Source organism: Oncorhynchus kisutch, linkage group LG11 (genome assembly GCF_002021735.2).
Source record: "Oncorhynchus kisutch isolate 150728-3 linkage group LG11, Okis_V2, whole genome shotgun sequence".
Classification (NCBI taxonomy): domain Eukaryota; kingdom Metazoa; phylum Chordata; class Actinopteri; order Salmoniformes; family Salmonidae; genus Oncorhynchus; species Oncorhynchus kisutch.
The window spans coordinates 25,605,161-25,619,586 of record NC_034184.2 but is presented as its reverse complement, the minus strand read 5'-3'; the positions used below and the strand labels follow the sequence as shown (position 1 = coordinate 25,619,586).

The following is a 14,426-nucleotide window of genomic DNA, read 5'->3' as shown; positions in this document are numbered from 1 at the left end:
GACATTTCTTTCTCAAAGGAGGAAGAGGAGAAGGATGAAGAAGATTCGAAGGAGGTGACCACCCCGACACACTGGACTAAGCTTGATCCGAAATCAATGAAGGTAGTATTTCGATAGTTGATAGTTGAATAGCCTATACCTGAGAAATGACTGAATATTACTCAGTACAAAGTAGGTTACTTCGACTTTTAAAGCCACTTAGCAGATATACTTTTATTTGGAGTACAGTGAGTGCATAGCCTACATTTTTAATATGTGTATGTGATGCAGGATTTGAACCCACTACCTTAGCATTGCTAGCGAGTCAGGATAATGTTCTTCTGACATCCTATTAGCTGTTTTGTGTTTCCCCACATCTATACCTGGCATCATCTGGAACTGTGCAAATTTTGTGCTTCAGTCGCACTTTTCAATTCAGATGAAATATCTTTGCACTCTGACTGCTGTGTGGGCTACTTTTCTCCGGTGCTTTCCTTCTGTGTAGTTTTTCTCCGGTAGCAAGATTGACTTCAAGCGAAACATTCGGAAATGTAGCTGGGTACATTCTTTTTATGACAAACATTAGAAATATGATGGCCATGCATCGTTTTTGCAAAACAAATACCTTGCTTTTTCATTGTAAGCTAATTTACTTGTGTGGCTGCTAGCCAAATAGCGTTGCGCTTCTGTTGTCTTCTGATAAACGATGTTCTGCCGAATGTGTTGCACTAATGTATTTTGTGTGAAGAGAAACTATAGTCGCACGGCCCTTATCACTCCATTGAAGCAAAACACCACTGTTGACTTTCAATATAACACTCAGGTTAAATGGTTATGAAAATGCAGTTTACTGACAGCTAATACAACCCCTGGACCAGGCATAACGTTATAGCTATTTGATACAAATCATCATATCATTAAGCCAGGTAACGTCAGGTTTATTTTGCCGTTAACATTTCATTTGGAAAGTTTTATGGGAAAGCCATTTAGAAATGGTGTAGGCCATCATATAAATAAGAATTTGTTCTTAAACTGACTTGCCTAGTTAAATAAAGGTAAAAAACTAAGTGGTAGACACGGGCATTCCCATGCCGTTACGTCTTCAGAAAGTTGCAAGAAATACACATCACTGATACATTCTTTACCATGTAGACTTTGGATTGAACAAATCTGCGTGCACCTTTTTCTCTAGGGCATTCGGGAAAGAATTGCACAGTTAAACCTAACACTACAATTGTTCTCTGGGTGATTTATTTAGATTTTTGTGGGGGTCGCACTGGTGCTCCCAAAATAAAATGTCAGGACACACAGCAAAATATCTAGGCTCGACCAAAATTGTCACACTTTAGAGCCCTGATCACAAGTCATGTCAATGCATTCTTGTCTGTAGCACCTCAGCAGGGCTAGCATTTTGGTAGTTTACTTGTGCACTTATATTTTGTTATGTATTGTGTGTCTCATTCCAGCATTCCTGTATTGATGTGTAGTAAAGTGGTACAAAAAAAGCAATCCATTTGTTCAGCACAAAATACATTAAAAAAATAAACAATCCTTGGGAGTTTCCTATTTTGAATCACATTGTATATCCAGTCCATCCTAAATGTGTAACAAAATAGTTATAAATGATGAACTGACCACCTCTCCTGTAGGTGAATGACCTGCGCAAAGAGCTAGAGTCACGCTCTCTGAGCTCTAAGGGGTTAAAGTCCCAGCTGATCGCACGCCTCACCAAGCAGTTGAAAGTGGAGGAGCAGGTAGAGGAGGCCAAGGAGCCTGAGAAACCAGAGAGCCAGGTCCCTGAGGAGGAGGAGCCTCAACACATGGAGGAAGACAGAGAGGTACAGTACAGGAGGCTAGTGTACTTACGACTAAGACACTTACTGCTAGGACACTTCTGCTAGGACACTTGTGTCTACTGTACTAACACCAAAGCTGGACAGAGGTATGCTTTTAGTGCATTTAGCTACAATTAGCACGATGACAAACAACATCACCAGGGATGGCTGATTTCTTGTTTCTGATTATCCCATCTCTTCATCCCATTTCTCTCTGACTGTCTGTCCATCAGGAGGAAGAGAGGAAGAAGCAGGAGGAGTTGGAGCGCCAGCGCAGAGAGAAACGCTACGTCCTGCCAGACGAGCCCACTATCATAGTTCACCCCAACTGGGCGGCCAAGAACGGCAAGTTTGATTGCAGCGTCATGTCTCTGAGCGTGCTACTGGACTACAGGGTGGAGGACAACAAGGAACACTCCTTCGAGGTGAGACAACAGTCACACACACTCACACTTTCAGAGGACATTCAGGACACACACACAAAGTCTCAGGACACTCAGTGAACATGAGCACAGACACACGTATTAGCATCAGCTGCACTGAGTATTGGTATCTCCCAGTCATACACTGAATTTTACACCCCTTCACGAAAATGGTTTGCTCCTACAGACATTGAGTCACTGGCTGTGGCTTGCTATATAAAGCAGGCATTGCGGCATTCAGTTACTGTTTGATTGGTTAGAATGGACAAAACGAGTGACCTAGTCACACCATTTCAGTATCTCAGAAACTGTCTGCCTCCTGGGATTTTCACGCACAACATTGTCTCTGGTTTAAAGAGAATGGTACTACAAACAAAAAACATCCAGTCAACGATACTGTTCCCTCTAAGCTGCGTTCATGCGCAGGTGCACAGCTCCCCTCGGACTGCCACACAGAAGAAATATCAGCCTCCCCAGAGATGCACGAGATTGAACTTCACTCAACATTCTAGAGTTTTCCCCTTTAGTTAACACTATCAAGAACGGCATCTCGGAAAGCACCACCAAAAATCATGGCTATATGGGCTATATAAATACATTTGATTTGATTTGGTCTATTTGTTGTTGAACACTAGGCCTATATGTATTGTGTATTTGTTGTTGAACCCTGGGTTGAATTGAAACAATGGCAGTTAGTTACTTAGCAGATGCTATACAGATCTAGTATAATTGATGATATATGACTTCTAAAGTATAGTTCCATTTCATTTGCTCTGTTAAACCTACACCCTTTAGAATGACTTCCATAGCAGCGAATCTATTTAGTTAATAAGAGATCCTTCAATAATCATTCTCACAATAGCACATTGGTAGTACTCAGTGACAAGTATGAAAGCTATGCTGGGCTGGGCTGGGCTGGTCTTGGTTAAAACCCTGAACGAGAAGCCAAATAGATAGCTGTAGATAAGATCAACTCTCCAGTAGGAGGTGCTGCTCAACATATATATATATTTCTGATAGTGAATATATCGTTGACGATCTGACGTTGTTACAAAGGTACAAACTCAACATATTTTAAACAAGATTTGTCTATGTTGAAAATTGGTAACCATGATGACATAATTCTACGGTAAAGATTTTACCCTCAAAACAATTAGACTTCTTCTTGCAAATACATTGTATTTTCCCTGTACATTCCACGTTGACAAATTAGGTTGAAACAACATTGATTCAACCAGTGTGTGCCCAGTGGGAGGTGTGAATGGTCCTTGTGGTGTAATGGCGTAGGGAATGTTTTCCTAGCACACGTTAGGGCCCTTGATGCCAATTGAGCAACGTTTGAACGCCACAATCCATTCCCGCAGAATTCAGGCTGTTCTCAAATTGTATTTGTCACATCCGCCGAATTCAACAGGTGTAGTAGACCTTACTGTGAAATGCTTACTTAACTTAACCAACAACTCAGTTCAAGAAATAGAGTTAAAATATTTACTAAATTAACAAAACTAAAAAAATAACAATAACGAGGCTATATACAGGGGGTACCGGTTAGTCGGGGTAATTTGTACATGTAGGTAGGGGTAAAGTAACTATGCATAGATAATAAACAGCGAGTAACAACAGTGTAAAAACAAATGGGGGGGTGTCAATGTAAATAGTCTGGGTTGCCATTTGATTAATTGTTCAGCCGTCTTATGGCTTGGGTTATGGCTTGGGGGTAGAAGCTGTTAAGGAGCCATACCAGCCGGTGATGCAACCGGTCAGGATGCTCTCGATGGGACAGCTGTAGATCTTTTGGAGTATCTGGGGACCCATGCCAAATCTTTTCAGTCTCCTGCGGGGATAAAGGTGTTGTTCGGCCCTCTTCACGACTGCCTTGGTCTGTTTGGAACATGCTAGTTTGTTGGTGATATAGACACCAAGGAACATGAAACTCTCGACACGCTCCACTTCAGCCCCGTCTATGTTAATGGAGGCCTGTTCAGCCCTCCTTTTCCTGTAGTCCACGATCAGCTCCTTTGTCTTGCTCACATTGAGGGAGAGGAGGTTGTCCTGGCACCACACTGCCAGGTCAGTGAAGACACTTGCCAGTTGGTCTTTGCATGCTCTAAGTACACGTCCTGGTAATCCATCTGGTCCTGCGGCCTTGAATGTTGACATGTTTAAAGGTCTTACATCTGCTAAGGAGTGCGTGATCACTAATTCTGGGAGTAAAGGGGTGTCCGACCCGATATTAGATGGGTGTACCTGATCAACTGGCCACTGAGTGTATACGTATGTACACCGGAAGAATGTACACAATATATGCTAACAATGATATGTACAGCAGTAGATATATTCGTGAGCTATGTCAAGAATCCAGTATATAAATAAATATGTGGTGTGTACAAACAGTGTAACTAAAATACAAAGTACAGAGTGTGTGTTTGAGTTAGAGGTCGACCGATTATGATTTTTCAACGCTGATACCGATTATTGGAGGGCCAAAAAAACCCGATGCCGATTAATCGGCCGATTTATAGTAATAATAATAAAAAATAATAATAAATGTTTTATTTGTAATAATGACAATTACAACAATTCTGAATGAACACTTATTTTAACTTAATACATCAATAAAATCAATTTAGCCTCAAATAAATAATGAAACATGTTCAATTTCGTTTAAATAATACAAAAACGCAGTGTTGAAGAAGAAAGTAAAAGTGCAATATGTGCCATGTAATAAAGCTAAAGTTTAACCTCTAGCGTCGAGCAATCCCGTATCCGGGAGCGTAATTATAGCCTCAAGCTCATTACCATAACGCAACGTTAACTATTCATGAAAATCGCAAATGAAATGAAATAAATATATTGGCTCACAAGCTTATTAGCCTTTTGTTAACAACACTGTCATCTCAGATTTTCAAAATATGCTTTTCAACCATAGCTACCTACACAAGCATTTGTGTAAGAGTATTGATAGCTAGTATAGCATTAAGCCTAGCATTCAGCAGGCAACATTTTCACAAAAACAAGAAAAGCATTCAAATAAAATAATTTACCTTTTGAAGAACTTTGGATGTTTTCAATGAGGAGACTCTCTTAGATAGCAAATGTTCAGTTTTTCCAAAAAGATTACTTGTGTAGGAGAAATCGCTCCGTTTTGTTCATCAGGTTTGGCTAAGAAAAAAATCCGAAAATGCAGTCTCTACAACGCCAAACTTTTTACCAAATTAACTCCATAATATCGACAGAAACATGGCAAACGTTGTTTAGAATCTATCCTCAAGGTGTTTTTCACATATCTATTCGATGATAAATCATTCGTGGCAGCTGTGTTTCTCCTCGAAGCAAACGAAAAATACACGCAGCTGGAGATTACGCAATAATTGCAACGGAGGACACCAAGCGGCCACATGTAGTCTCTTAAGGTCAATCTTCCAATGATTTGCCTACAAATACGTCACAATGCTGTCGACACCTTGGGGAAACGACAGAAAGGCTAAGCTCATTCGTGACCCATACACAGCCATATAAGGAGACATTGGAACACAGCGCATTCAAAATCTGGGACACTTCCTGTATGAAATGTCATCTTGGTTTCGCCTGTAGCATTAGTTCTGTGGCACTCACAGACAATATCTTAGCAGTTTTGGAAACGTCAGAGTGTTTTCTTTCCAAAGCTGTCAATTATATGCATAGTCGAGCATCTTTTCGTGACAAAATATCTTGTTTAAAACGGGAACGTTTTTTTATCCATAAATTAAAAGAGCGCCCCCTATATCCAAGAAGTTAAGTTCCTTGCTCAGAACATGAGAACATATGAAAGCTGGTGGTTCCTTTTAACATGAGTCTTCAATATTCCCAGGTAAGAAGTTTTAGGGTGTAGTTATTATAGGAATTATAGGACTATTTCTCTCTCTATCATTTGTATTTCCTTTACCTTTGACTATTGGATGTTCTTATAGGGACTTTAGTATTGCCAGTGTAACAGTATAGCTTCTGTCCCTCTCCTCGCCCCTACCCGGGCTCGAACCATGAACACATCGACAACAGCCACCCTCGAAGCATCGTTACCCATCGCTCCACAAAAGCCGCAGCCCTGGCAGAGCAAGGGGAACAACTACTCCAAGTCTCAGAGCGAGTGACGTCACCGATTGAAACGCTATTAGCGCGCTAGCTAACTAGCTAACCATTTCACATCGGTTACACCAGCCTAATCTCGGGAGTTGATAGGCTTGAAGTCATAAACAGCTCAATGCTTGAAGCATTGCGAAGAGCTGCTGGCAAACGCACGTAAGTGCTGTTTGAATGAATGCTTACGAGCCTGCTGCTGCCTACCATCGCTTAGTCAGACTGCTCTATCAAATATCAAATCATAGACTTAATTATAACATAATCACACACAGAAATACGAGCCTTGGGTCTTTAATATGGTCAAATCCAGAAACTATCATTTCAAAAACAAAACTTTTATTCTTTCAGTGAAATACGGAACCGTTCCGTATTTTATCAAACGGGTTGCATCCCAAAGTCTAAATATTACTGTTACATTGTACAACCTTCAATGTTATGTCATAATTATGTACAATTCTGGCAAATTAATTACGGCCTTTGTTAGAAATAAATGGACTTCACACAGTTCGCAACGAGCCAGGCGGCCCAAACTGCTGCATATACCCTGACCTCTTGCACGGAACGCAAGAGAAGTGACACAATTTCCCTAATTATAAGAAATTCATGTTAGCAGGCAATATTCACTAAATATGCAGGTTTAAAAATATATACTTGTGTATTGATTTTAAAGAAAGGCATTGATGTTTATGGTTAGGTTTGGTGCAACGACAGTGCTAAATCATCACCCGTTTGGCGAAGTAGGCTGTGATTCGATGAGAAATTAACAGGCACCGCATCGATTATATGCAACGCAGGACACGCTAGATAAATTAGTAATATCATCAAACCATGTGTAGTTAACTAGTGATTGTAAGGCAGGTGGATGGACTGGTAACCGGAAGGTTGCAAAAACAAATCCCCGAGCTGACAAGGTAAAAATCTGTCGTTCTGCCCCTGAACAAGGCAGTTAACCTACCGTTCCTAGGCCGTCATTGAAAATAAGAATGTTTTCTTAACTGACTTGCCGAGTTAAATTAAGGTGTAAAAAAATTCAAAAATTTATCAGATTTCTGATTGTTATGAAAACTTGAAATCGGCCTTAATTAATCGGCCATTCCGATTCATCGGTCAACCTTTAATTTGAGTATTAGGTTTGTGTGTGTGTGTGCATCACCTGATATATGGCTAGGGATGGCTGTTCAACTGATGGCATGGTAATTAAAGCTGTTTTTTAGTCTCGGTCTTGGTACTGATGCACCTGTACTGTCTCCGTCTGCCAGAAGGTAGCCCAGTGACGTCCTTAATAAGATTGGCATCAAAAGGTATCGTGTCTGTCTCCTCTTCTCCCCAGGTCTCTCTGTTTGCGGAGCTGTTTAACGAGATGCTACAGAGAGACTTTGGCTACAGGATTTTCAAGGCCCTGGCCTCTGTGCCTTGCAAGGATGGCAAGGATGACAAGAAAGACAAGAAGGATAAAGCCAAGAAGGAGGCAGAAAAGAAGGAGGCAGAGAAGAAATCAGATGTGAAGAAAGTGAAAGAAGAGGAGAACGGAGAGCCGGTGACAAAGAAGGCAAAAGAGGAGGAACCGGAGAAGAAGGTAGGTGGTTCATATCTCTCGAGAGTGAATTGTATTTATATTGAGAAAAAGTAGGTGGGAGGTTCATGGCTCTTGAGTGAATTGTATTTACAGTGCTTTCAGAAGGTATTCATACCCCTTCCTTGACTTATTCCCCATTTTATTGTTACAGCCTGAATTCATTAAATTTTTCCTCACCCATCTACACACAATACCCCATAATGACAAAGTGAAAATATGGGGTATTTTGTGTAGACCAGGGACACCATTTTTAATCAGGCTGTAACACAACAAATTGTGGAAAAAGTCAATGGGTGGTGTGAATATTTTCTGAAGGCACTGTACATACAAAGTTTGCTCCATGATGTAAAGGAAGTGCTCGGTTTTTCAAACAGCCTGCTAGTTCTAAGTTGTGCCTGTGCCATGTATTTTCCAAACCCAGGAGGAGGGTGAGAAGGAGGAGGAGAAAGTGCTGAAGGAGGATTCTATAGATGCGGAAGAGAAGGAGGAGGAGGATGAGAGCAGCAACACTAATGCTGAGGAGTACGACCCTCTGGAGGCCGAAGATGCTGATGACGATGACGAAGATGGTACATACAATGCAATGCCCCTGTCCTGATTCATTATGGGCCTGTGTCCAGGACACAAATTAGCACTAGTTCTGGACTAAAAAGCATGCTCAAGAGGATCACTATAACAAACCCTAGAAATGTTAAGAAATTATTCCCTGTTCGTTTCACACAATTTCACCAGTACAAATCTGACTGACGGACTTCTGGCGATTCTTTCTCAGATAAAGATGATGAGGACTCTAACGGCAGGGACAGGAGAGACGACCGCAGCAGCAGAGACGACAGGAAGTCCAAAGAGCGGTCCTCTAAAGACAAGGAGAAGAAGCAGATGGTGACCTACAACAAGGACCTGCTTATGGCCTTTGTCTACTTTGACCAGAGCCACTGTGGCTACCTGCTGGAGAAAGACCTGGAGGACATCATGTACACACTGGGGTTACATCTGTCTAGAGCCCAGGTATATACACACACACACTGGGGTTACATCTGTCTAGAGCCCAGGTATATACACACACACACTGGGGTTACATCTGTCTAGAGCCCAGGTATATACACACACACACTGGGGTTACATCTGTCTAGAGCCCAGGTATATACACACACACACACTGGGGTTACATCTGTCTAGAGCCCAGGTATATACACACACACACACACACACACACACACACACACTGGGGTTACATCTGTCTAGGGCCCAGGTATATACACACACACACACACACACACTGGTTACATCGGTCCAGAGCCCAGGTATATATATACACACACACACACTGGGGTTACATCTGTCTAGAGCCCAGGTATATACACACACACACTGGGGTTACATCTGTCTAGAGCCCAGGTATATACACACACACACACACACACACTGGTTACATCGGTCCAGAGCCCAGGTATATATATACACACACACACACTGGGGTTACATCTGTCTAGAGCCCAGGTATATACACACACACACTGGGGTTACATCTGTCTAGAGCCCAGGTATATACACACACACACACACACTGGGGTTACATCTGTCTAGAGCCCAGGTATATACACACACACACACACACACACACACTGGTTACATCGGTCCAGAGCCCAGGTATATATATACACACACACACACTGGGGTTACATCTGTCTAGAGCCCAGGTATACACACACACACACTGGGGTTACAGCTGTCTAGAGCCCAGGTATATACACACACACACTGTGGTTACATCTGTCTAGAGCCCAGGTATATACACACACACACTGTGGTTACATCTGTCTAGAGCCCAGGTATATACACACACACACACACACTGGGGTTACATCTGTCTAGAGCCCAGGTATATACACACACACACTGGGGTTACATCTGTCTAGAGCCCAGGTATATACACACACACACACACACTGGTTACATCGGTCCAGAGCCCAGGTATATATACACACACACACACACACACTGGGGTTACATCTGTCTAGAGCCCAGGTATATACACACACACACTGGGGTTACATCTGTCCAGAGCCCAGGTATATATACACACACACACACACACACACACACACACACACACACACACACACACTGGGGTTACATCTGTCCAGAGCCCAGGTATATACACACACACACTGGGGTTACATCTGTCTAGAGCCCAGGTATATACACACACACACTGGGGTTACATCTGTCTAGAGCCCAGGTATATACACACACACTCTGGGGTTACATCTGTCCAGAGCCTAGGTATATACATACACACACACACTGGGGTTACATCTGTCTAGAGCCTAGGTATATACATACACACACACACACTGGGGTTACATCTGTCTAGAGCCCAGGTATATACATACACACACACTCTGGGGTTACATCTGTCCAGAGCCTAGGTATATACACACACACACACACTGGGGCTTGAGCTCAAGGTTACACACGCCTGCCCTGCTATTTTTATATTCATCACAATATATGTGATTGTTCATTTGTTCTTTTCATAATGTTGATTAATTTGCAGGTAAAGAAGTTGTTGAACAAGCCGGTGGTGAGAGAGTCGTGTTACTACCGTAAACTGACGGACGCAGCTAAAGATGAGTCTGCTCCTTCCTTCAGTGAACCCCTGATAGACAACCTGCTAGGTGAGGGAAGGAGACCTGACACTGGAATGGGTTATTCATTTCTCCCTCCCTATGCCTTTCCTCCTCGATCACCACCTCTCTCCTCCCTCCTCAGGTAACCGTGCTTTGCTGCCCATGCTTGTGTCTCGTGGCCAGGCAGCGCCAGTGGAGGCTAGTGAGTCTGGAGGCGGCAGCAGTCTAATAGTGTATAATGGAGCCATGGTGGACGTGGGCAGCATCATGCAGAAACTGGACAAGAGTGAGAAGGCCAGGGAGGAGATTGAGCAGAAACTCATGGTGCAGGACTCCAAGATGGGTAAGAGACAAGTCACCTCAACAGATTTACTCAGGCCACTACGAGCTCACTCTACTTACTATCCGTGGAATCATTCTGTGCCTCACTCCAAGGGAGCCACTACTTATCTTTTCTGATCATTGTTAAACTCAGACTGGCTTTTGTAGGTCTTCAAAGGTCTTTTAAGCTCAGACTGGCTTTTTTAGGTCTTCAAAGGTCTTTTAAACTCAGACTGGCTTTTTTAGGTCTTCAAAGGTCTTTTAAGCTCAGACTGGCTTTTTTAGGTCTTCAAAGGTCTTTTAAGCTCAGACTGGCTTTTTTAGGTCTTCAAAGGTCTTTTAAGCTCAGACTGGCTTTTTTAGGTCTTCAAAGGTCTTTTAAGCTCAGACTGGCTTTTTTAGGTTTTCAAAGGTCTTTTAAACTCAGACGGCTTTGACGCAATGTTATCTTAATTCTACGGCCTGATGGCATTAGAATTGCCCCTTGTGGGAGGAAAAAAATATCCTATGTATTTATAATACCTGCAATTGGTGAATGAACTTCAACCGGAAAAAAGTATAATTTAATAGAATGTATTCCTGAGTGTCTAAACCTGTATGTGTGCGTTGTTGTGTTCCAGCCGAGGACACCAAGCAAATCCTCCAGCTGGTATCAGCTAACCGAGCCCTGTCTAAAGATCTGGAGGAGGTGAAGGGAACTCTGGGCCAGACGGAGAACAACTTCAGAGCTACGGTGGAAGAGAAGACTGTCTACCACGACCAGCTCAGCAGGACACTCAACAACCTGGGCAACACCATTAAGGAACTTCAGGGAGTCCTCAAGAAGGTAGAATTGATTTATTGGTAGACATGAGTTGGTTTTAAATGGTGATATTCATGGATTTCCATTAGGTCTGGAAGAAAGCACCTTACAATTGCTGGTGGATTGAGTTAGTTGTTAATGGGAGATTTGCATGAAACTTTAAGTTATGTTTAATAATCAGCCCAAACCAACTGTGATAAGAAAGAAATGTACTTGTCGTACAACCGTCAAAGTTTCACTATTGCCCCTTTCAGACAGATGGAATGTGGCGCCTTGAAAGTGCCTCGGCTACGGCATGTTTGTTTGTCTGAAAAGGTGCGCAATGAATTTTTAAATGCCGCCACGAAACCTTCTCTGGAGATAGTTAAGAAGCGCCACTGAACAGGCAATTAACTTGTCTCTAACGGCTGCTTCTATAGCGGGACTAACGTCCATCACTAGGTCAATCAAATGACCTCGAGCTGCCTGTGCGCAGCCTGCCTGCACACAGACTCCTCACTCCTAAAAAAAGTACTTTGAATTTTGTTAAATACAATGGCTTACCAATACATTTAGTCTAAAGAAAACACATCTATCTACCTTGCTATAAAGAAACAGCAGAAAAACAACACAACAACCCATCAATCAGCAACGTTTATTGTTGTCAGGGAAACAATACCGAGCAGAATTCTACTGGCTGAAAAGGTACAGACACTTCTGATGCGGCACTTTAAAAAATTGTCTGAAAGGTTATCAATTGCTGCGTTACTGTAGTGGCGTCCTATGTATGAAAAGGGTATATGTTACATAATGCATTCATAAGCAGTACAGCTATAACGTGACACATACGCCTAAAATACTGTTCATAAAGAGCTCATTAGTTTGCAGAATACCGCCAAACATTGTTCTATTTTTGTATGTTGAAATGAACTGAAGAATTCCTGTCTTGTTTCTCCAGGAGGTTCCCTCAGAAGCCGCAGCTGACCAAAAATCCCAAACAACTAATGGTTCAGACGAATGAAAGAATGAGTTGTGTAATCGGACACACTTCTTACAAATCCTGTACATATGCATTAAAAACCAGTTTAATTTGGGTCTATAGTAGTTGTTTTCTCTCTCATGGCCATAAATAGATTGGCATTGTGTGGGTGAATCCCAAAGGGCACCCTATTCCCTATATAGTGCACTACTTTTGAACAGGACACATTGGGCTCTGGTCAAAAGTAGTGCCCTATGTAGGGAATAGGGTGGCATTTGGGACATAGAGGTTCACTTAATTAGTTCTAATGTTTTTAAGTGACCTCACTGTTTCCACCTGAAAATAAAATGTTAATTTCATTGGTTTGAAATCAGTTAGTTTGATTCTCGGGTTATTATGATGCGTTCTAATTGTGAAACTATTAATAATTATTTTGTTCAAAATTGTGTTCATTTCCTTGAGAAGTGCTTCTTTGCTTACGGTATACATTTTTCATTTTTGTAGCTGCCTCAATTGCTCATGATAATTTAAATGTTTTGTTTTAGTCTGCATTGGTTTACTCGTTCATAGCCCTACCCAAATAGTAACACAACATTGATGCCAGTATGTGTGAGTAGTACCTTATATCAGATCACTCTAATTAGCAATAATGGTGTTATTTATGTTCAAGTGAATTCATAAAAAAATATATATTTAAAATAAATAAACAATGATATTTAGAGGGGAGGGATGAGGACCTTGAAGAAGATATGTTTTTGATGAGTCAACAGAATGACTATAACATGTTCCTCCTCTTCTCCCTGACAGCTGATCAATAAAGTAATTGATCATTTTGTATTTCCTCATCCTACTAATCTATGTAACTGACTAGACTGGCTGGCACTGTTTTGAGACATGGGTTGTATTCATTAGGGAACACTAACAAAGTAACGGATTCCTATTGGACACGTTCAGATAGTACCTCCCCATTTTGGCCAGTTTTCTTCCGTTTAGTCCCCAATGAATACGACAGTGGTATTGCATGCATCTCCTTATGAGAAACCTCAGTCTCTTGAGGCCTCTTCCAGTAGCAAGCTTGTTTGATCCCAGGAGTTGTGAGACCATGGTAGTCAGTCAGTCGTGTGGTCTATGTTACATCTATCCAGGGTGGGATTGTTTAGCATTGAGTTGTTTGTTTATTGAAAGTGAAGTAAATGCAAAGCCAAACCATAAGCTGAATGTCTCAACTAACATCAAAGGAACTGGAGCCCTAGGTCTCATCCTGCCTTTTGACCACAGATAGAATGGTTGTGATTCTAGACTAAAACAACATGAGAATACTACTGGAGTTCTGTTGTAGAATTATGGATGTTCTAGAAGTGATGTTTTCTGTTCTGGGGTTGTTGTAGAACTGTGTGAGGAGTTATGATTCTGTCCCTCAATGTTTGGGCACCAGGTGTGATGGTGTATGTATGCATTTCTGGATGAGAGCCTAACTTGAGACATGAGCCCAAAGCATATACTTTTTCTATTGAAAATGTACTGTATGGCTGTCCTGTGCAGAATTAAAGGAGTCCATTTTAACATTTTTGTCCTGTATTTTAGGGCCGTTTTGTATGTAAAATAAAATGTGTACAGTATATTTTGGTTAACATTGATATTGAAATGCTTATTGCAATGAAAGATATGGAAAATGCTTATTAGAGAGCAATTTATTCAAAATATTCTTATGTGTAAAAGTGTGTTACTGGAAGTAGAATTTAGAAAGATGTAATAGAATGGCAACCACAGAACATTGTATG

At 41.6% G+C, this 14,426-nt stretch overlaps 1 protein-coding gene across 8 annotated transcripts in view; it reads left to right on the top strand.

Moving 5' to 3' along the window:
* LOC109899827 (cell division cycle and apoptosis regulator protein 1) overlaps window positions 1-14,276 on the top strand; it is a 47,494-nt gene extending 33,218 nt beyond the window's left edge. For all 8 annotated transcript variants that reach the window (XM_031835492.1, XM_031835489.1, XM_031835488.1 and 5 more), the window contains 10 exons: window positions 19-102; window positions 1,629-1,817; window positions 2,048-2,239; window positions 7,686-7,931; window positions 8,353-8,500; window positions 8,704-8,939; window positions 10,492-10,612; window positions 10,707-10,907; window positions 11,506-11,711; window positions 12,625-14,276. In XM_031835492.1, the coding sequence (XP_031691352.1) occupies window positions 19-102; window positions 1,629-1,817; window positions 2,048-2,239; window positions 7,686-7,931; window positions 8,353-8,500; window positions 8,704-8,939; window positions 10,492-10,612; window positions 10,707-10,907; window positions 11,506-11,711; window positions 12,625-12,687 (1,686 nt within the window). In that variant the 3' untranslated portion in view covers window positions 12,688-14,276. The remainder of the gene's footprint in view (window positions 1-18; window positions 103-1,628; window positions 1,818-2,047; window positions 2,240-7,685; window positions 7,932-8,352; window positions 8,501-8,703; window positions 8,940-10,491; window positions 10,613-10,706; window positions 10,908-11,505; window positions 11,712-12,624) is intronic.
* Window positions 14,277-14,426: the final 150 nt, after the last annotated feature.